The sequence below is a fragment of the Primulina tabacum genome, chromosome 9 (assembly GCF_025594145.1).
Source record: "Primulina tabacum isolate GXHZ01 chromosome 9, ASM2559414v2, whole genome shotgun sequence".
NCBI classification, from domain to species: domain Eukaryota; kingdom Viridiplantae; phylum Streptophyta; class Magnoliopsida; order Lamiales; family Gesneriaceae; genus Primulina; species Primulina tabacum.
The window spans coordinates 36475173-36498291 of record NC_134558.1 but is presented as its reverse complement, the minus strand read 5'-3'; the positions used below and the strand labels follow the sequence as shown (position 1 = coordinate 36498291).

The window sequence follows — 23119 nt, the reverse complement described above, 5'->3', positions numbered from 1 at the left end:
CGAATCCAAAACTAACTCCAAGCATTGGCAATAACATGTACCAAAAAGAAAACATGAATTTCCTGTTATTCGTTACCTTCATTGGCATACCGAATTTCAGTTCATCAACAACATTTGCTCAAGGTGAAACCAATTTGGAAACATACATTGTTCATGTCGAGGAACCTGATGCACAGCTTTCCTCAGAATCAGGCAGCATCGATTGGGAAACATGGTACCGTTCGTTCTTGCCAACCACCATGGCAACGTCCTCAACCGGTGGAGACCGAGTGGTTTACACATATCGCCATGTGTTTAAGGGATCTTCTGCTAGATTATCTGCAGATGAAGTAAAGGACATGGGAAATAAAGAGGGCCGGATTCATATCAGCACGCCCCGAAAGAAATCTGTCCTTGGATACAACTCATTCGCCTAACTTCTTGGGGTTAAACAAGAACATGGGCTTCTGGAGAGATTCCAATTATGGAAAAGGTGTGATCATTGGAGTAGTGGACACTGGAATTTTACCGGAACACCCTTCATTTAGTGATGAAGGGATGCCACCTCCACCGGCGAAATGGAAGGGGAAGTGTGAGTTCAATCACACAACATGCAATAATAATATTATTGGAGCTAGGTACCTTGGGAAGCATCCCAACGAGAGTCCACTAGATGATAATGGCCATGGCACGCATGTTGCGGCAACTGCTGCGGGAAGCTTAGTGAAAGGCGCAAACTTGTTCGACAGTGCTAATGGGACGGCATCTGGCATGGCGCCCCTTGCTCATTTAGCAATTTACAAGGTTTGTTGCTTATCTTGTTCGTACAGTGATATTCTTGCCGGGATTGACTTTGCTATTGAGGATGGCGTAGATATGCTTTCCATCTCTATTGGAGGATTTTCTTCTAATTCCTACGATGATGACATGGCTCTTGGGGCATTTAGTGCAATGGAGAAGGGGATCTTGGTTAGCTGCTCAGCTGGAAACAGTGGTCCGAGAAGTACATCAGTACATAATTTGGCCCCTTGGATTCTCACCGTAGGTGCAAGTACCATGGACAGAAAGATAAGGGCCACTGCAGTCCTTGGAAACAAGGAACAATTTGATGGCGAGTCCGCTTTCCAGCCAACGGACTTCCCACCGACACCGTTGCCCCTTGTATATGCCCGGACCGTTAACAAAAGCGATCCATTTGCTCCATTTTGTGTCCCGGAATCTCTGAACACCACGTTCCTCCTCAAGGGAAAGGTAGTGGTGTGTGAATACGGATTAATAACAGCAACTGAAAAGGGAGAAGCAGTGAAAAATGCTGGAGGTGTTGCCATGATTCTGGTGAATGTTGCCCGGTATGCAAATACAACATTTTCCGAATTCTATGGCCTTCCAGCAACACATGTCAGTTATGCAGATGGGTTGAAAATCAAGACTCACATAAATTCAACATCCACAGAAAATCAAGACTTACATAAATTCAACATCCACACCCACGGCCACAATCCTATTCAAAGGTACCATATATGGAGATGATCGAGCACCAGTGGTCGCGGCATTCTCTGGAAGAGGGCCAAATTTTCAGAGCCGCGGCATCCTAAAACCTGATATTTTAGGTCCTGGAGTCAATATTCTTGCAGCATGGCACACCTCAGTTGAAAATAACACAAACACCAAGTCCGCATTCAATATAATATCTAGTACCTCAATGTCATGCCCACACCTCAGTGGCGTTGCGGCGTTGCTCAAAAGTGTACACCCTGATTGGTCTCCAGCAGCCATAAAATCAGCGATCATGACTACGGCTGACGTCGTAAATGTCGCCAAGAATCCAATCGAGGACGAGGAATATCTTCCTGCAGACATCTTTGCCACCGGATCAGGACATGTCAACCCCTCCAGAGCAAACGATCCAGGGCTGATTTATGATAGCCAACCCAATGATTACATCCCTTACCTATGTGGTTTAAACTATACAAACCGACAAGTCGGGGTTATTCTTCAACGCAAGGTAGATATTGCCAAGTGGAATCAAGTATACCAGAAGCCCAACTCAACTATCCATCATTTTCTCTCACTTTTAGTTCATTCAATACCTCGGACATACTCAAGAATAGTGACAAATGTTGCTTGTCACGCCCCGGGACGGGGGTTGGTTGACACCGGCGTTGTTCTCAAATTTACATTCGACAACAACAAGCCTCAGAGTACAGAATTCAGAAGCCAGTCTTTTATTCATAATACGAAATAAATCAATTGTCTGTTACAACTCGGATACTGATGTTTTACAGCGGAAATGTAAAACCAGACACAACATTGCCTTAACAGATACAGCGGAATTAACATAACATAACATAAACTGAAAACAATAATCTTCTTCACCAGCCCCAGAACTGGATCTGCTCTTTCTCCTCTAATATTTCTTCCTCGTTCTTATCTGAGATGGGTTTAGTGGGTGAGTGATATGGTTGTCACTCAGTAAGCAGTGACGGGAATAACTCCCAGTTTTCGAAACCATTTTCAACAAAAACAGTAATACAATAATATACAGAAACTCATCTTTTCAGAACAGAAATCAGAATTCAGATATCACAGGTTTCAGAACAGAAATCAGAATTAGTAAGCACTGAGCACGTTAGTGAATTTCATGGCTAAACTGATATCAGTCCCCTATATGTTCTCTTCTCTAAGGGGTGAGGCCAGAATCAGAATCAGAATCAGAATTCAGAAATGTTCAGAATATATATTCCTACCATTAGTTCACTAGGGAGTTTCAGTGCTTCAAAATCATATATCAGAAATCAAACATACAGAAACTGAACTTAGAAACAGAAGTATCAAACGGTTTTCAAGATATTTATACATAAGTCCACTTACTGTAATTTGCTTAAAGAATTTCGGTTGAAGTGTGGAAATCTGTTTGGCTTGCTACTGGATTTTACAGCTTCGAAAATGTACTCTCTTAGCTCTAATTTCAAGTGATAACTCCAGATTTTTGGTAAACCAATTCAGAGGTTTGAAGGTGATATTTATAGGTGAAATTCTGACTGTTAGCCTCCCAATTAAGGCCATAATCTGACATTAACAATCTTTATTTCATGTTAAATGCTTCAGTTACAAGTTATGGTCTGAATTAGTAACTGTCTGCTGGGATTTCGTGCTGCTTCTGCTGGATTTTATATGTTGTCTGCTGCTGGATTCCAATCTGCTGGAAAAATACCAGCTTCTGAAATATTAGCTTCTGGTGGAATTTTTAGCTTCTGCTGAAATTTTCTAGATGCTGCTACTGCTACTGCTACTGCTGGAATTTCAGGTTCTCACATTGCTGAACCAAACTTGTGTGATCCCGAAATTCCAGCCGTTAGCATTTTGCAGCAGCAGCTAGCAATATTCAGCAGCAATGCAAGAATTTCAGCAGAAACTAACAATATTCCAGCAGCTATTAATATTTCAGAAGCTGTTATTTTTCCAGCAGACATGCATTTTTCAGTAGACAGAATCCAGCAGTAGAAGAATTCAGTAGCGAGATTCCAGCAGATAACTACTGATTTTGCTTATGACTTGTAACTGAAGCATTTATCATGAATTAAAGCTGTAATGACACATAATGACATATTATGACCATTTATTTGGGAGGCTAACAGTTAAAATTTGCCTATAAATAACACTCTCAAACATCTGAATTGGTGTTACCCAAATCTTGAGTTATCATTCGAACTAAGAGAGCGTATTTTTGAGCTGAAAAATCTAGTAGCAAGAGCAAGCAGATTCCAGACTTCAACAACCGAAACTCTAGCAAATTACTGTAAGTGGGCTTATGTATAGATATCTTGAATCCAGTTTGATGATTTATGTTTTAAAACAAAGTTTCTGGATGTTCGATTTCTGATATCTGATTTTTGAAGCACTGAAACCTAGTGAACTAATGGTAGAAATATATATTCTGAACATTACTGAATTCCGATTACTGATTACTTGCCTCACCCGTTAGAGGAGAGAACATATAGGAGACTGATATCAGTTTAGCCATGAAATTCACAAACGTGCTCAGTGCTTACTTGTTAAATTTCTGATTCCTGTTCTGAATACTGATTTCTGAATACTGAATCCTGAATACTGATCCCTGTTCTGAAAATAAGTGTTTATGTGATTATTCGTATTAATGTTTCTGTTGAAAATGGCTTCAAAAACTGAGAGTTATTCCCGCCCCCGCTTACTGAGTGACAATCATATCACTCACCCACCAAACCCATCTCTGATAAGAACGAGGAAGAGTTGCTAGAAGAGGAAGAGCAGACTCAATTCTGGGGCTGGTGAAGAAGAATGTTATTTTCAGTTTTAGTTTATATTTTTTCCGCCGCATCTATTGAGATACTGTTATGTATGGTTTTACATTTCCGCTGTAAAACATTAGTATTTGAGTTGTAACAGATAATGGATTATTTAGTATTATGAATAAAAAAATTGGTTTCTGAGTTTTGTACTTCTGAGGCTCGTTGTTTTCGAATGTAAATTTGAGAGCAACGCCGGTGTCGACCAACCCCCATCTCGGGACGTGACAAAACTCATCTTACGTTATCGAGATTGTCCTGCCCCCTGGAGTCCACGTCAGTGTTGAACCCACGAAGCTCGACTTCTCAGAGTTGAACCAGAAACTGAAATATCAAGTGATATTCACACGATTGAATATGAGGAGCTCAAACATTACATTCGTCCAACAAGGTTTCTTGCAGTGGAGTTCAACCAGGTATTCGGTCAGGAGTCCTATCGCGGTTATGATACTTTTAAGAAATCCTGGAAGAATCGGAAATTATCTTGTCCTAGTCGTTTGTGGTTGTTTGTTTATTTGTTTTTTTTTTAATTGTTGTTACCTTTTGAATAGTCTATTAGTTGAGACAAGAAATAATTAGGATTTAAGATTCAGAATTTTAAATCTTTTTTTTTTATTCTAATTTAGAAGTTGGAATTTAAACAGTCAACAATATAATTTAATATATTTGTTATTTTATTTCATTATTTTTTATATCAAAATTGTGTGAGCAAAAAACAAGGGGGGGTGGCGGGGGTGTTACTAATTTGAATTTGTGTGATATTTTGCAAAAAATAAAAATTTATTTAGATATTTAACACAATGGCTAAAACAGTCCACCTTATATGTGCGGAGTGAGTGTGGAAAAATATTATGAAGTAATTTTATATATAAAAATGTCAAATATATATATAAATTACTGATAAAAATAATAATTTTCTATTTCTCATATGTTATAAGAAAATATAGAACCCATGTATATCATATAGTAAAAACAAAAAAAAAATTTAATTAGAAAAAAATACTATGTAAGGAAATTTATTAAACCGTGTGGCTTCTACATTTTATACGCGGTATGTTGTACACATAAATTTGTCCCGATGTACCATCCACCATTTTATATATACGTGCTGATTCATCAAGTTGGTTGAAAATCCAAATTTAATAATATAGAATCGAACTTTTGTCGTTTTATCAGAAGTTATAGTAGGTGACAGCGATGCAACTCAAGTCTTTTAAATTTTATAACATTTCAAGTACTATGTAATTCGATTGCTCAACCTAGCAGAACGATCAACAATCACTCTTACAATCAACGGAAAGCAAACATGTGACCTTGACTCTTAACAATTGTAGGACCAAGCATTTACCATTTTAACAAAAACTATGCTGGTGATAACGGTGAAACTCAAATATTTTAATTATATAACAATTCAAACATCACGTTTCGATTGAGTATGAATAAATATTTTACTCAACAAGTAAATTTCTAGAAAAACTATCAATATTTAAATATTGGTAAAAGGCAGCAACATATAAATAATATATGATTAAGTGAACTATGTTGTTGGATTATAATTTGTGTTTCGTCATTTTGAAAGTACTGTTTAAAGTGGGTGAATAAATATTTCGACATATTTGTTCCTTTCCAAAAAAGAATATTTCAATATTGCTTAGTGCAGCGAGATAACAAAATAAATATTACGCTGAAAAAAGCTTGATTAACTAAATAGAACATTGTATTAACGGTTGTGAGTTCAGTAACACTAATGAAATAAATCAGCAAAGTAAAAATAGAATTAATTGTATAACGGTTGTGAGTTCAGTAATACTAATGAAATAAATTACCAAAAATTAAAAATGTGCAATTTACAAGACCAACATTGTAAATTTTTCCTTAAAAAATGTTTGTCGATTTCCAGCTTTTTGTATTTGCGATCATATGTAAAAAAAATAACTGCTTTGTTCGGTGAAAGGAAGATTGATATTTTAGTCAGGTAACTTGTCATGTTTTGGGTTTTAGTAATGCAATTTGTCAATGTTTGGTTTTTACACAGTAACTTAGATTTTTTTTTCTTGTTTTCGTCTTTTTTTATCCGAAACCACTTAATTCATCGAGTATTATTTATTTGACACGTATTTTCTCATATGTGGTACATGTGACGAGAATTAATCCTATACTACTCAAATTGAAATTCATTTTATCAAAAAGACATATCAAACGTTTTAAAATTTCAAGACATTAAAATCACGACTTTGTTATTTATTTAAAAAATTAAATATGTCAAACATATCAAACGTTTTAAAATAAATATTTGAGTTGTACATATTTTAGTTCTTTACTTTTGTTAATTTGATTATTGGAATTAAAATTGTGTGCAATGACCAATTAATTCTAGAAATTTGTTATAAATTTGATAATATTTTATTTAGTGGCAAACATTGACGTCTTTTGTATTTAAACATGTTCGGATAATAATATTTAATTAAATATTAGAAAATCAGTATAAATTAATTATATAATATATGTATGTATGTAAACGTGATACTCAATTTTGTTATAAGTTTGATGTGATCAATGTTTATTTATGGCTGGAGAGTGTTCTCAAATATGTGACAACTTATCAATAGTCATGCATTTGATTTTTTGTCAATATTTTTCCACGCGAATCTGTCGTACATGATTAATCTAATTCTTTTTGTCTGGTTAGAGTAGTTATTTTATTAGTCTAAAAATTTATTCGATGCAAACCGAAAAATAACGGTTGTGTATTCTATCGTTATTAAAAAAAATGATACACAAGTCAATGAACCAACTTTGGACATATGAATCACCAAACTAAATCTGTTCGCTAGCCAATTGTCCATTTAGAACATTTAAATTAAATTAGAGGTATTGAAATACCCAGCTTAAGCGTGAAATTGAGTATCGAGGTTGCCAACCCAAACCAGCACAAATCTGATCCCAATATATGCAGTTTATAAATGCTTACACCATATAATATATTATGTTGTCCACTTTTCTCTGCTCACATTTGTGTTTCACCTAATCACCTCACACTAAATATACATGTTCATTACTAAGCGGTAAAGAAATTGATACTATTGGTGAACGATATAGCAAAATCATATATATATAATAGCAATACTTACATAAATTCCCACGCCCACGTCCACGCCCACGCCCACGCCCACTATTCTATTCAAAGGTACCATATGTTAGGAAGAAATAAAAATTATAAATGATCGGATAATTTTAATAATTTCAAAACGATTATAATTAGTTTTCATTTCTTTAAAATAGGAGTGGAAGTTTTAAAAATAATGAGGTTATATTAATTAAACACCAAAAATTGAAGGGTTTGTTAATTAATTCCTTAATTAATAGTGATAAATATTATTAATGGGTTCATTTTTTGTTTAAAATAATTAGGTCCCGTATTTTGTTCCATTTAATCTTACACGCGGCGCCAACTTAAAAAGGGGCATTGACTTCACGTAAACTGAGGGTGGTGGGGGGAATAAAAACTATATTTATATTCCAAATATAATATTATAATTAATTATTTAATAAAAATTACCATAATATTTATATGAAGTTATTGTTTTTAATATTATCATTAATATTATTACACATCAGAATTAAAGGGTTTTTATTCATTAATTCCTTGATTAATAGTAATAGATGAAATGGGTTGTAGAAAGATATTTTTTTAATTAAAATGATTAGATCCAATTTAATCACAGGGGAAGAGCAAACACCAAATTAACAAATTAGGAACTAAAGCGCATTTGAAGTTATGTTTGCTGAAACTTCATTCCAAAAATATCATACACATTACAGATAACACGCAAATTGTCCAAGAGCGACATTTATTCCGATAAAAAAATTAAGAATAACAAGGAATTTAAACAAATCTGCATATGCTTTTGCTACAAATATGATTGGACTTGGCTAATTAATAGCGCCACAAGTTTTTCTTACGATCCCATTTGGCGCAAGTAATGGCTCAATCTCACTCATTTTTTTCATGGCAGAGGCGAAATCGGCAGCGAAAGCTGCTGGACTCTTGCTGTACTCAATGACGATGCTGTTTGTAGATGGAGAAGTGAATAGAACCTGGTCGGATATGAGAAGTCCCTTTCTCTGGACCAAATTCTTGTAGTAGTTGTTATCGAATGAATTTGGTGTCACCAAATCAAGTGGTGCCAAAGTGGTGTCTCCACCTGTTTGAAGGCATTTGCGTCTTCGGGTGCTAGCAAAGCCAGGATCGATATCTGTTCCATTGCTGTATATTCTTGACCGAAACAAAAAGCATTGGGCTTGGCCGAGTGTATGTGATCCTACAATACAAGCATCGGTCATCAATGTTAATAATTAGTACTTCCGAAAGTCTGGTATATATATGTACATGCAACTAGACCGTATAATATACCTGATAGGGCAATCATGTCTCTTGTGTTAAGTCCCTTAACGTCAAAGGCGGCAATAAGGGTGTTGGCATCAGCAAAAGGACTGGGAAGATCACTGTTTGCTCGATCACGGTTTGCGGTGGTGGAGTCCTTTCTTCCGAGCTTCACTTCCCACGTTGGACCACCAACCTGCATGCAAGTATTTCATCAATTTCTATTAAAAAAAAAAAAAAAAACTAAGCACGCTCAAGCCTGAATCTATTTGGTGGAAAATGCCATTTACCTAGATATTGTGGTTAGTAGTAACTATAGTTACACGATAAATGAAGTATTTAAATTCTTACAGCAACTGAGGCATCACGTGCTGCTACGGTGAGTATATCCGCGCATGAAACTACAGAAGGACATATACGCTCCAGCGTGCGCTTGGCATCCTCTATGACGTTGTATCCTCTCGCAGAATTGTTATTGGGAATCGCTGTTTTTTCGCTTCTAATGGAGGGCGACTCGTCGAGAAGGATCGAGCCATCGCATCCCTGAACAAAACAATCGTGGAAATGGAGCCGAATCAGCGAGGCCGCCATGCGACGCTCTGCTGATACTGCCCGTCGGACAGCATTGCGAATCTCAGTTAGTGCACCTGGGCATGTTTTGTTATAAAAAGATGTAGATAGCTGTGCTTCACATGACATGCCAGAGAGTAAAACCAAGAGGAATACAAGGGGAAAAAGGTTGCCGAGTGAACTCGAAAAGCTACCCATTATCAGAAATTCGAGATTTTGATTAGAGACCTTATCCACTCAGACAACAAACAAATTAAGGTTGATGGAGATGATGGGGTTCTTGGCAACTATTTATGGGACAAAAGGGAGCATTCTTTAAAAGTAATAAATTAAAAAGAATTGTTCACTGTTGACTTCCACCACGCGTATATGTCTGCCACAATTTAAAAAATGTTCCGTCGATTCCAGGTTTTTTTATATTTGCAATTGCATGTAAAAAGTTCAACTAACAAAACCCATTTGATTTGGTCTTCGTCTAAGGGAATTTAATTAGTTTAGCAATCTAAATCTAAATCACCGAAAAATATGCTGAAACCGATCGTTTGAACAATAAATGAATAATTTTCAATATTTTGTAGAAAATAATTAGTATGGAAAATATATACTTATTTGAAACCTTAATTGTCATGAATTAGTTATTATTATCAAATATGGCCAATTAAAATTATATTGGTAACTTTGTGAAATAACCAATATAATTCGAGTTACGTGTCCCACAGCATTAAGAAAATTCATGCATGTGCGTGAATAGAAAAAAACTTGCAATGGAGGAAGGTGCATGGAAGTACTTTATTTTAGGTAGCACAAATAGAATGATTAGTCAAATTAATTAGCACAAACTAACCATATTGCATTAAACTAACCAAAATACGCATTACTCAAAAGTCTTCCAAAATCAGGCATTTACTTATAAAATAATCATAATCTTACTTTAAAAATTTTAATATTTAATTAATTCGCAGTGTTATTATTTTATCTCTCTCTTTTAGTTCAGCTGTGACTATCGAGATCGGAGTTACTTAAGTTAACTTACAAATATTTGAACTTAAGTTTGAGTTCGAGTTCTAATGTTTTGAGCTCATTTCAATTATAAAAAGAGAATTTAAGAAGTGTTTGTTTCTCTTTTTAAAAAGTAATTACATTTATAAATTATTAAAAACTGGAAAAAATCGAGAAGTAGATTGTATTTGAAGTAGAACCAATATTTCACCGACTTGTAGATTTCAATTAAATTGACCAAAAGCTAAATTTAAAAAACACAAAAAAATAACTTTTAAAATAAAAACCAAAAATCACTTCTTCTTTTTTTTTCAGGATTAATGCAAAAACTCGCTTGCTTACAAGATGATTTTAATATATTTTTTTCCTCTACCAAACTCCTGTAATTAAAATCAGTTTATCTTACGCATATTATTCTATCTTTCCTTTTAAGTTTTGACTTTTTATAAGGTCAAACGGAAGTTGGCTTATTACATCACGAGATGATATGTTTTTTTTTACAAAAAAAAATTGAATAAATTAAGAAAACCAAGCTGTTCTTTTGTCGTTTGATTTTCTTCTATCATCGCTAGGGGAAACCGTCAATGTCAATAACTTTCACGCAAATCCTTTTTAGGATTTACAGCTCAACTACAGCATTATTAAATATACAAATTGTACTAAAATTTCGATTATTAATAATATACAACGATTCGATTTAAATTTAATTTATTTTTTTTACAAAAATTATATGTTAATCTAAACACACATAATTTAGCCTTGACTTGCTCGAATCATTTTTTTTCATGGCGTATGCCAATTATTGGTACATATATTAACATTCTCCAGACAAGGTCTCGAATAAAATGTGTATAGTACTCAATCACAATTAGGAAATTTATATCAATTAATTTAAATTGAAACGAAAGAACACTATAACTTACGAGTAAAATAGCTAGAACTGTGTCGGCATATCACGAAGAGTTCGACAAATTTTGAAACACGATAAGACGATATTGCTCGGATTGATAGATTTGAGATTTTTTATGAACAAGATTGAATTTGATATCAAATCAACTTCAAGTTATGAAATTTTAATTGCAATTGCAGTGATTTCAGTAATATACGTACATGATCAAACTCGTAATTTCAAGTTATGAGATTTTAATTACTAAAATCAAAAGATTTTAATATACATTATCAAACTCGTAATTTGGTACTATACCAACCACAACTTTAATTGATTATTTTATTCATCCATTTTTAAATTATTCCATTTTTTTTTTCTAGTATACATCAATGCTTGAAAAAATGCAACAAAAATTAAAATATGAATATTATATTAATATGAGAGAATCTCTTTTTTTTTTCTTTTTTCACAATGATTTTCTTGACCAACTCACTCTGTCCTTTGGTTCAAATAATTGTAATCGAAGTCGTTGTGTAGTTGTGTTACGGAAGTGCGTGATAATTTATTATTTTTCGGTGATTTCAACGTAGTTGAATATTAATGCGATAGAGTTGGAAATGTATTTATTCAATCAACAAAAAAATTATAGCTATAAATAATAATATAAATTTTTTAATGAGATCGTCTATTTGATCAACTTTGTGAGACGAATATATATATCACCAAACTCAACTCATAGAAAAGTATTACTTATTATGCCTAAAATATAATTTTTCCTCCAAATATGGATCATGTTGACTAATCTCACATATCTATATATATGTATATATCCGTGAGATCATCTTACATAATATCTACTCAAATTTTAATATTTCAAATTAGGCAAAAACTTGTGTGATACGGTCTCACATGTCGTATTTTGTGAGACGCGTATCTTATTTGGGTCATCCATGAAAAAATATCACTTTTTATGCTAAGAGTATTACTTTTTAGACAAAAACTTGTGTGAGATGGTCTCACGGGTCGTATTTTGTGAGACAGATCTCTTATTTGGATCATCCATGAAAAAGTATTAATTTTTATGCTAAGAGTATTACTTTTTATTGTGAATATCGGTATGGTCGATCCGTCTCACAGATAAAGATTCGTGAGACCGCCTCACAAGAGACATACTCTACTTTTTATTGTGAATATCGGTAAAGTTGACCCGTTTCACAGATAAAGATTCGTGAGACCGTCTCACAAGAGACTTGCTCTTCAAATTATGCATTATATTCTCATGTAAATGCTTTTCTTATTTCGATACAGATTTGGATCCTCTAAGTAACGTTGTTGGATCATGTGGATCTTACATAGGACTCATATGATCCAACAGTGGTGAGTGATGTACACAACACCAGATTAAATCTGTTTATTTGCTGAGAAATTATTGCCTAATCACCGCAATCGAGGATTTATTGTAAAATTATTTGAGTGGACTTCAGACAGAATTGGTTTTTGACATAATTGGTTTCCACTTAAAAGTTTGTTATGGAATAAGATTAGATATCTTAACTTATGGTTTTGAGTTAAAGCAGGATACCCACGGCTGTAATATTATGTTAAATTCAAAAAATTATATTATAAATTGTGCTTGGATATATGAATTTGAGTATATTTGATTTTAAATCGATATCTCAATTCCATTATGTTGAAATATTATATTAAAGTATGTGAAATCATTTGTGTTGTCTAAATATTGTCTAAGTATGTTGTTTGCTTCTGTTTCAAATTCAGTTTCCAACTTAATCATTTAAAATTCATGCATTTATTTGAAATTCTCCCATAAATGTAAATCATTACATCCAAATACGGATTAGAGTTTGTATTGATGGATTTAAAGCTAATTATTTTAAATGCATAACAGTAAATCAATGAGCTTGTTTGGATAAATCTACATGACGATAAATTTTAAAATCTGGACTAATTATTTTTAAGTGATTTATGATAAATTTCAAATTCATCCTTGGAATTATTTCAAATTCTTTCTTCAATCGCTTTATCAAATTCAAATATTCTCATCTAAACCAAACCTTGTAGTTTTTTCTCTTTCTTTTTTTATCATGTACTTTTGATCTATTGATACCAATAGTTTTGAGCTAAAATGTAAATTTTTGCGTAAGATATATCATTGTTATTTTGTTTAATTTTAGATATTTGTAATATCAAACATTTGTCACTTTACCAAAAGTTATAGCTGATGATAACAGTCCAACCTTAATATTTTAAAATCAATCATCATGTTTCGATTTTTCTACTAAGCAGATACATTTATTGCACTCCAACAATCCATCTCCCAATAATTGAATTTTTTGCCATCAATGAAAATCGAACTCGTAAACTTGACTCATATATCAATGGTAGGATTGAACGTATGTCAATTTACCGAAAATTATAAGATTAGGTCTATTGTGAGACGGTCTCACGAATCTTTATCGGTGAGACGGGTCAACCCTACCGATATTCACAATAAAAAGTAATACTCTTAGCATAAAAATTAATATTTTTTCATGGATGACCCAAATAAGAGATCTGTCTCACAAAATACGATCCGTGAGACCGTCTCACACAAGTTTTTGCCAAATTATAATGAGTGGTAACGATACAACTCTAATCATTCAAACTGTACATCACTCAAACACCACATTCTGATTGATCTACTAAGCAAAGACAATTATTACATCAAATGATATTTATATTAATTTCTACCAAACAACAATAACAATTTTATTCCATGTATCAAGATTTCAAATTATTATATTTAAATAGCTTAACATTCAAAAATTATATATGAAATAAAATGGATGCTTTTAATTTAATTTAAATAATATGCACCATATAGTCAGCACATGATTAAAAAAAATACTCAGTTAAAACTTCAATGTTTACAGTGGATGGCATCATCGACTGGTGTGGAGGAACATTAAAATTAATCACTTTCGATAATTAAAAATATATGTTGCGTTGGCAGTTTAAATATAGTTTAGTGAAACGGTCATCCTACAACTATTACCTACTACCAAACGCGCGCGCGCGCGCAGCGTTTGTAATCTAATAATATTTAATCATAAATTACCTTTGTCTTGCTTGTTCGGGACAATTCGTTGCGGTTATTCTTGATTGCACATTTGCTCTGACTCGGGGTCAATCGTCACCACTGTTCATAATTTCACGAATAGTCCCCTCATCCAGCCCTCTCCCACTTTGTTTCCCTTCCATTTTGACCTTCATACTAAACAACACGGTGGCCCTTCCCCGTGGGCCAATTCTTCGGTCAAAGATTACGGGAAAACCCCCACGCCCTTTCCCTTGCATGATCTTGACTTTCAAATCGGTAGCCCTTCCCCTTCGTGACTCCTTAGGACTCATTTATGTGTCCAAGATATACACGCAATGCAAAAGCGGAATCCTTTTCTGATTAGAACAATGATGAGGTGTTCTTGAATACATTTAGTGGGTGGGAGGGAAGAAGAAAAAGAAACGGCTGTAGGCCGGTACCTTCTGATTTTTATTTTTTAAAAAATTAAATGGCCCGGTGGCGGGACCCGTAAGACTCGGATCGACGGGAATAGGAACCATAACCTATGCATGCTAATTCATTACTTATTTGGCTTAAATTATTTGTTTTCCTTTTCGTTTTATAAAATTAAAGTAGTTCTTGAAATCTATATATTGTTTTGGATTTTGCACCGCATGGCAACAAATAGCATTGCTTCAGTGCAACTTGGCAGGGAATGATGTTGGATTTGCACTGTTCGGTGGAGTGAAGATGCATAGTGTACTTCATTGGATATGACATAAATGACCATTAGAAAATAGTTGGATAACTTATATTGCGATTTAATAAATGTGAACTCGTAATACATCTATAGTGAGTGGAAACGATTAGGGATTATGGGACTCGGCAGTATCGGTTCGAGGGCTGCTAAAATGCTCGAAGCAGTTTGGCTGCCGCATATCATATAAATCAAGGAATATAATGAATCCCCATGTTTCATATATGTGGTAAATTAACATTCTTGACCTTGCATCAAACAGCGAAGCATTAGTTCTTTGTTGTGCATCGGCTGATGAAACACACCATATAGTTGATAAGGATGTAATGACTGTTCTTGGAAAGACCGTTATACTTATTAATATTGGACACGGGTCACTCATGGATGAGAAAGATCACTCCTGATTAGCGTTTAATGACCAAACAAACAGGATTCGTTAATATAAACAGCGAAAACGATTAAAAATTTTGATTTTCGGGCCCCAGTACGAGTAACCAGTAAAATTATGACAAATATAACTGACATGAAATAAAATCAAGCAAAATGCAATGCGTGTCGTTAACAACAAAATAACGGATACGAAAATGAAGTCCAAATGAAATGCATCAGCAATAGGAACAGTGGCCACCCGTGCCAGGAATGCAGCAATGAACATCAAGCCGCCGCTCATCCATGCACATAGCATCGAGGGTCCGGTACAAACCCGATCAGTCCTTGTGCAGTCATTAGGAATGTGCTAATCATATCACTCACTCCATTGATGAGATGTCAGGAGTGATCTGATCAAATCACTCGCTCCTTAGATAGCTGAACAGATCAATAATTAATTATAGCAATCAACGGAGTCAAGGCTCGAAATGCATTGCACTAATAATATCAACTCAAATAAATGCATGAATGCAATCACTTTATTCACATAAGCACATAAAGCACGCCACAACTCATTACCAAAATATTTACTGGTATTCCACATCATTATAAACGTCATAATAAAACAATTCATGCGTACCTCAACTGAACACCTAATTTATCACTGAAATATCTTAAGGATTTCTCGAAGAATCCGATCATGTGGCAAATAAGGCATTTCGTATCAAGCTCCATTTATTTTTTTCAATATTTGACAATTTAGCCTAAAATTCCAAAAGTCCATAATTTAGGCTTTAAAATTTCTAAAATTAATATACGACAATTCTATAGTATCTAAACATCTAATTATTGAACATTAAAATTCGAAAACCTAATTATAAAATTCTAAATTTTCGAAATTATGTCAAAATAAATTCTGAAATTTTGTTAATACCTCCAATTAGCTCTGATATATCACCTACAATAAATAATATGATATATATTAATTGTTGGAACTCAAATGAATTAAAATACCTAAAATCTGAATTATACATTTGAAAGTTTCAAATCTTGTTCTAAGTTTCAAATCCAAGCTTCCAACTACCAAAATCAAGGTTTTCTCTTGATTTTCCAGCGAAAATAGGCGGCGGTCGTGGCTTGGATTCGCGATTTTTCTTGCAAAATGGGTATCAATAGAAAGCTGACATCGATGGCTTCTCAAATATGTATTTAATTTAATTTTTAGGCAAGCGGAACGATCACAATCGACGAACAAAGCTTCGAAGTTTGTTGAGGAATAAAATGCAGCTTTTGAAGATTGAGAGATGTTCATGTTTTGTTTTTATTATTTATTTATTATTATGATTATTTAAAAACAAAAGACTATGCAATGTTAAATGGGCTGGGCTTTGGATCATGGGTTGAGCTCTAAGAACTTGCACATTTAAATAATAATAATAAAAATTAATTAAATTGAAGAGAGAAAATGTTTGGCCTACCCCCAAAATACTGCACGCACGTTTCAATATTGGATTCATTGAATTATTGACTAGTTTTGGGGGATATCGATACATTTTTATATTATACGTTGTGGGCACACAGAATGAATTTATTTATTACACGTTCGTGAAGGTCACGAAGGTGGTTTGTATTCTCAATATTCAACCCCCTAATTTTAATATAAATATATCAAATTTTCAAGTGAATTTGGCAGTATCATACAACACCAAAAGATTAAGGCACTAAAGAACATGATCATGGGTTCTTTGCTGCATTCGTGGATCCTTGTTAGCTTCTTCTTGGTGTTGGCTTTCGTTCACGAAGCAACGTCAGCTGGGTTTCGACCTAGTGCATGGGGTAACGCCCACGCGACATTCTATGGTGATGATTCGGGAAATGGAATGGGTGAGTTCAGATTTTACGTAAATAATATTGTCTCATGATTCTGTGAATGAGGGGACAGAGCTGACTATCAAAATTCGATAATACATATGATTGAGTCAGTTTTTTGTGTTATTTATAACCATACTGGTGTTGATCAACAGGCGGAGCTTGTGGATATGGAAACGTGTTCAGCAGCGGTTACGGGGCGAACACAGCGGCATTGAGCACGGTGCTGTTCAACAGCGGTTACGGTTGTGGGCAGTGTTTCCAGCTGCAGTGCACCAACTCCAAGTGGTGCACCAAAGGCTCCAGTACCACCGTCACCGCCACCAACCTCTGCCCTCCAAATTGGGCGCAGGACTCCAACAACGGCGGCTGGTGCAACCCCCCACGCACGCACTTCGACATGTCTAGGTCTGCTTTCACCAAGATTGCCCAGATGCAGGCTGGCATTGTACCCGTCATGTTCCGCAGGTATATATAATATTTTAATTCCCTTTGTTTTTTCTCAATAACTCTAGTACTTCATAAACATGCCTGTAGAATAGAAATATGAAGTATAATAAAAAGAATTGGCGTTTAGAGTTTAGACAAATGCATGGAGCTAGCCTTGTGATAACCGACAAGAACCAACAATGAACTCAAATTTTTTGAAACATATATATATAATCATCCCCGTGCCTCATTGTAGGGTACCATGTGTCCGAACCGGGGGCCTCCGATTCAACTTCCAGGGCAACGGGTACTGGCTGCTGGTGTACGTTATGAACGTTGGCGGTGGCGGGGACGTATCGAGCATGTGGGTGAAGGGGAGCAAGACAGGGTGGATAAGCATGAGCCACAACTGGGGAGCTTCATACCAAGCATTCGCAACTCTTGGAGGCCAAGCTCTTTCTTTCAAGATTACTTCTTACACTAACCATGAAACTATTATCGCATACAACGTTGCACCTGCTAACTGGCAAGTTGGAATGACTTATGGCTGTAATGTCAACTTCCATTGATCATGGATTTTGTTTAATTTTTCGTGATATACATGTAGCTAGCATGTATGTATATATATATATATATATATATTAGAGGACATAGATTATTTTTAACTAAGACATGTCATTCAGCAAAGAAAATTATGTAATTGAACTTAAGATTGGAAATATCTTGGAAATGGATTGTTTCCCCTTTGAACTTTGTTAACTATTCTTCTCGGGTTAGCATAAATTCAATTTAGCGACATTTTTTTAGCGACAAAATTCAAAAACCATCATTAAATTTAGTGATATCGTTTTGGAAACAGTCATCAAATTGAATTGTTTTTGTAATGATTTTTTCATTCTTTATCCTAAATTAAATTAATTGGTGAAAATTATTTTATTTTATTTCAAACTTGACACCTTATCTCATATCACAAAATAAGGAGAAATTTGTTGCATCATCAACTCCCATTGATTTTGTGGCCATGGGATCCACGTGCTCACTTGGAGCTGTTGGATCTGACCTTAGGACACTACAACAAAATATCCAGTAATAAGATCATTTCTTATAATAATACAAATATGGAAGACTTGTGAAATTCACTAGTAAATTATGACAGATTTTCCATGTCAGCATATATAAATTTGGATGAGTAATATTTTTTATTAGAGATATATAATATTTTGATTAACTAAAAAATCAAATTAAATTTTAATATAAATAATACTTTTCTTTACAATAAGTTTATTTTTACATGACAAGTGTTTATGTTGGAATAATTTATTCTTTTTATTTGAGAATCGGGAAAAGTCAATCTCAATGGTCCATTTTATAAGATTTTCAATTGAATTTGATTCATGAAATTTTTTACATTTCACCACAAATATATAGTCGATCCATTAGATTATCTCACAAAATATTTTCTAGGATGAATGGATTTTATGTTCAAAAAAAAAAGGATGAATGGATTTTAAATTATTCTTTTTATTCCATAATTCTGCTAAAAATTATGATTAAAAGAAGGTTAATATTGATTAATCATAATTTATTATTATTATTAATTAAATGCCAGCTATATAAATTTATGGTTTTGTTGCTGTGTCATTGATTACTGTTTCTCGATGGTTTGCTCATTATGTATTTTAGGTTAAATTTAGCTTCGGTACGTCAATTTTGTAGTTTTGATTATGTCTACAAAACTGTTTTCCCGTTTGTGGTTGAATTTGTCCAGATTATGTGTTCCTGTGTGTGGTTTTCTCTTGTTTTGAACGCCTGCACTTAAAATGCTTAAAAATAATGGGTTTTATTGTGTTTGGCATAGGTTTTTGAATTTTGATGCAGCTGCAATACAAGATGAATTTTGTAGTTTTGATTGTTTACCAAACTTTTTTCCGTTTTGGGGTGAAATTTGACAAATTTACGTGTTCCTGTGTGTGGTTTTCTCTTGTTTTGAATAAGTGTTCACTTGAAACGCTAAAAAATAATGGGTTTTTATTGTGTTTGGCTTAGGTTTTGGATGCACCAGCACTACAAGATGATATTTATCTGAACCTTGTGGACTGGTCTTCGCAAAATGTGTTGGCCGTCGGGTTGGGAAACTGTGTTTATCTATGGCATGCTTCTAGCTGCAAGGTTGGACTTTGTTCTCTCAATCTCTTTATGCTGTTATTAATCTCTTGAGATGATGAAATATGCTTTTTCCAATGGTTATGCAGGTAGTGAAGTTGTGACTTGGGACTTAATGACAGTACGTGTTCGTTGGCTGGGCATATCACGGTACGCATCTTGCTGTCGGAACTAACAGTGGAAAACTACAGGTTTGCTTTCCGTTTATGACTAAGCTGTTGCATTAGTTCATAGGACATGGTTGGCATCTCATTCTGTAACCTTTTCTTTGTACATTTTTCAAGTTCCTTCGACTTAATAGTGTTTGTGAAACCAGAGTTTCCCAATTATTTTTGCTTTTTGTGATTATAAGCAAACAAAAACTCACTTTTGATTTCGCTTAGGCTGTACACTTTATCCCCTGGAAAATGATTTCACTTTGCATCAATTTGATATTCGCCTTGAACCGGTTCATGGAACTATACCTCTTACTAGGATCTTGTTTTCTCATCACATTTTTGTGCTCCCATGGTCCTATAGTTTCCGCTTCCATGCAGTTATGGGATGCCTCTTGTTGCAAGAGAATAAGAAGTATGAAGGGACACAAGTTTCGTGTTGTTGCTCTTGCCTGGAGTTCATCTCTTTTATCTTCAGGAAGCCGGGACAAGAGTATTCTTCAGCGTGATATAATAGCTCAGGATAATTATGTTAGCAAGCTAATTGGGCGTAACTCTGAGGTCAGGCCTTTATAAAGCTACCCTTCATTTTGTTTTTGGATTCACACATTATTTGGAACATAGTTCTTATGGCGATCAATCACGCATGTTTTAGGTCTGTGGATTTAAGTGGTCTGGTGACAACCGTGAATTAGCATCTAGTGGAAACGATAATAGGGTAAGTTAGCTAGTTTATTTCATTTAAATATTTCTGATTACAATTTTTAGATAGTGTGTATTCAGATTGTTTGTGCCTTTGTCTTGTTTAGCTCTTCATATGGAACCATCATTCAGCTCAGCCGGTGCTAAAATACTCTGAACACAATGCTGCCGCAAAGCAATACACGGTCGCCCCATATTCATGGAATCCTTGCTTCTGGAGGTGGCACAGCTGATCGATGCATTCATTTTTGGAACACAATTACAAATTCGGAATTTAGTCATGTGGATTCTGGAAGCCAGGTAAAATGCTTGTCCTTAATTTTTTTATCTTTTTAAGTTTGTGGATGACACAATATACATCTTTTGCTTGTGATCTGCTGGGTTTTTTAAGTAAAATCCTTTAGCTTGTGAAATCCCTGATGATGCTGTAATGGCAAGTCTTGTTCTTGTTATTGGCTATGTTGGATCTTTCTCAAAACTTTGATTTTTCTTTGTTGATGGAAGGAATGTCGGAGACTGAGTTCAGACATTTCGTTGTTCGTTTTGTTATTTGTTTACTCTACGTTGGATCGAATATTGTATGATGTTTGTGATTAAGCAAACTTTACCAACTATTTTACTACATATCTCGTCTAACATGTTCTAATGGAGATAATTTATGGTTATTTAAAAATTTAAGGATGTTTTGAAAAATAAATTTGTGTGAAGTACTTTAAACTTTTGAAGTTTGGGGTAAATTTAAGGTTCCCAGAATTGAAATATAAAAGTTGCAGGTATGCAATATTCTTGTGTGATCGAAGAATGTCAATGAACGTGTGAGCACCCACGGATACTCTCAGAACCAAATATAGCGTGGAGATATCCTATTATGTCGAAGGTACATAAACTAATTTGATGTGGAAAAAACCGGACTGATGATTTGATTTTTCGCCTTTTTTTTGCTTGTTTCGATCATTGAAGTTTGGTTTGTATTTATTGGCCAATACAGTTGGCAACTCTTACAGGCCATACATACCGGGTACTTTACATTGCCATTTGTCCGGGTGGAAAGCTTTGTAGGCAAGACTGAAATACTAGTTTATAATTGATAATGCTGCTTTTAAATAACAGATACGTTCATTTTTGTCTGTGGAGGTTTTTGCAAACTATTGTGACTGGAGCAGGAGATGAAACACTTAGATTCTGGAACGTGTTCCCTTCTCCCAAATCTCTGGCAAGTACTTGTATTTCACAGTATGTTAGTTTTGTAATATTGCTGTAATTTAATCTTAATCTTGTCATGTTTCAATTATGAAAAATTATTTAAGCTGCTGCTCAAGTTTTAGTAAATACTCCTGCCTCCAACACTGTTTCTACTTGTCTGATAATGTATGACATAAAAAGGTATTGATCTAAAAGCATGATCATAGTTTTTTTTAAAAAACATATTGATCTAATAACAACCGTTTATTTTCAGCAGCGGCTGCATGAAATAAATCACCAAATTCTTGGACCTTACCTACTAATGAACTGCAAATGGTTTGTTTTCGGTTTTCGAAAATAAAACATTTTTTTTTCAAAAAGCAACCAAATATTACTGTTTTTGAATTACCATGGCGACGGGTGATGGTTATGGGCCTTATGGCTTGATAGATCGTCCATTTTTCGAATTCTTGCACTCAAAAACGGTTTGCATGTAGCTTTGTGTATCTGGGGCAAACTCAAAGCCTTCTCTTATGCAGAGTACTGAAATTGGAGCATCCTCTCTCGGGAGAATGCAGATTCGATAACCTTTGATGCTGCATCTATGCAGAAGCATTCGACTGGTCTTGCACAACTCAGTGAGAAGAAGCACAACCCGTGGCTCGTGTTCGCAAAGGTGATACAGGACACTCTGATGACTTTTCTCACAATTTAGAAAGTTGGTAGTAACTATGTATGTGCACCGTAGGAGTTAATTCGATGCTCCATAGCTCCTCAGTTCTCCAACGCGTCCGCCAGCTTCATTGTACCATAGATAATCATTTTATTTTATTATTTTTCTAATTTTTGCTCCTATATTGATTTTATTTTGATTCGGATTACAGCGCAAAATAACAATTCAACCACGTTGTTATTACAATTGCAGTGGTATTTTGCTTGTTTTAACGTGGATTCCATCTTTAGAAAAATCAAATATCATGCTCGTGACTCTTTTTTCAATAGCGTAAAAACATAAAAAGTGAATCGACGACAGCGCAATGCGTTGGACATGCGGGGGCCGATAATTTGTTGTATCGGTCAAGAATTCTCTAATTACGACAACTAATCTAGACATGTGATCAATTACCACCGACCGACAAGGATGCGCGCAGATATTTGGAATTTTGCGTCCGAACAGTCTATTCTTTTTAAAAAAATTATTGTATTAAAAAAAATGTGATTTTTTTCCTCAAAATTGTATTATATTTTCATCAAATGAAATTGTATTATCTATTCATCAAAATTGTATA

General features: G+C 34.5%; 2 protein-coding genes and 2 pseudogenes across 2 annotated transcripts; 3 read left to right on the top strand and 1 right to left on the bottom strand.

The window, feature by feature from the left end:
* Positions 1 to 17: 17 nt before the first annotated feature.
* Positions 18 to 4863, top strand: LOC142504464 (subtilisin-like protease; annotated as a pseudogene).
* A 3210-nt stretch (positions 4864 to 8073) lies between these two features.
* Positions 8074 to 9511, bottom strand: LOC142556663 (lignin-forming anionic peroxidase-like). The gene is made up of 3 exons (XM_075668141.1): positions 9040 to 9511; positions 8719 to 8884; positions 8074 to 8626 (listed from the first exon to the last, which is right to left on the bottom strand). Exons 1-3 carry the CDS (start codon positions 9454 to 9456, stop codon positions 8238 to 8240), a joined length of 972 nt encoding a protein of 323 aa, XP_075524256.1. The 5' UTR covers positions 9457 to 9511; the 3' UTR covers positions 8074 to 8237.
* A 7555-nt stretch (positions 9512 to 17066) lies between these two features.
* On the top strand, positions 17067 to 18197 carry LOC142556830 (expansin-A7-like). The gene is made up of 3 exons (XM_075668333.1): positions 17067 to 17214; positions 17355 to 17667; positions 17885 to 18197. Exons 1-3 carry the CDS (start codon positions 17067 to 17069, stop codon positions 18195 to 18197), a joined length of 774 nt encoding a protein of 257 aa, XP_075524448.1.
* Positions 18198 to 19738: 1541 nt separating this feature from the next.
* On the top strand, positions 19739 to 21097 carry LOC142504463 (protein FIZZY-RELATED 2-like; annotated as a pseudogene).
* The last annotated feature ends 2022 nt before the right edge of the window (positions 21098 to 23119 follow it).

Bases quoted from the DNA above. Each gene is read 5' to 3' on its own strand.
- LOC142556663 (XM_075668141.1), bottom strand. From the start codon at position 9,456: ATGGGTAGCTTTTCGAGTTCACTCGGCAACCTTTTTCCCCTTGTATTC. The intron at 8,885-9,039 runs GTAAGAATTTAA...ACTTGCATGCAG, and splicing joins CACGTGATGCCTCAGTTGCT to GTTGGTGGTCCAACGTGGGA. The intron at 8,627-8,718 runs GTATATTATACG...CTTGTATTGTAG, and splicing joins AGACATGATTGCCCTATCAG to GATCACATACACTCGGCCAA.
- LOC142556830 (XM_075668333.1), top strand. From the start codon at position 17,067: ATGGGTTCTTTGCTGCATTCGTGGATCCTTGTTAGCTTCTTCTTGGTG. The intron at 17,215-17,354 runs GTGAGTTCAGAT...GTTGATCAACAG, and splicing joins TGATTCGGGAAATGGAATGG to GCGGAGCTTGTGGATATGGA. The intron at 17,668-17,884 runs GTATATATAATA...GCCTCATTGTAG, and splicing joins GTACCCGTCATGTTCCGCAG to GGTACCATGTGTCCGAACCG.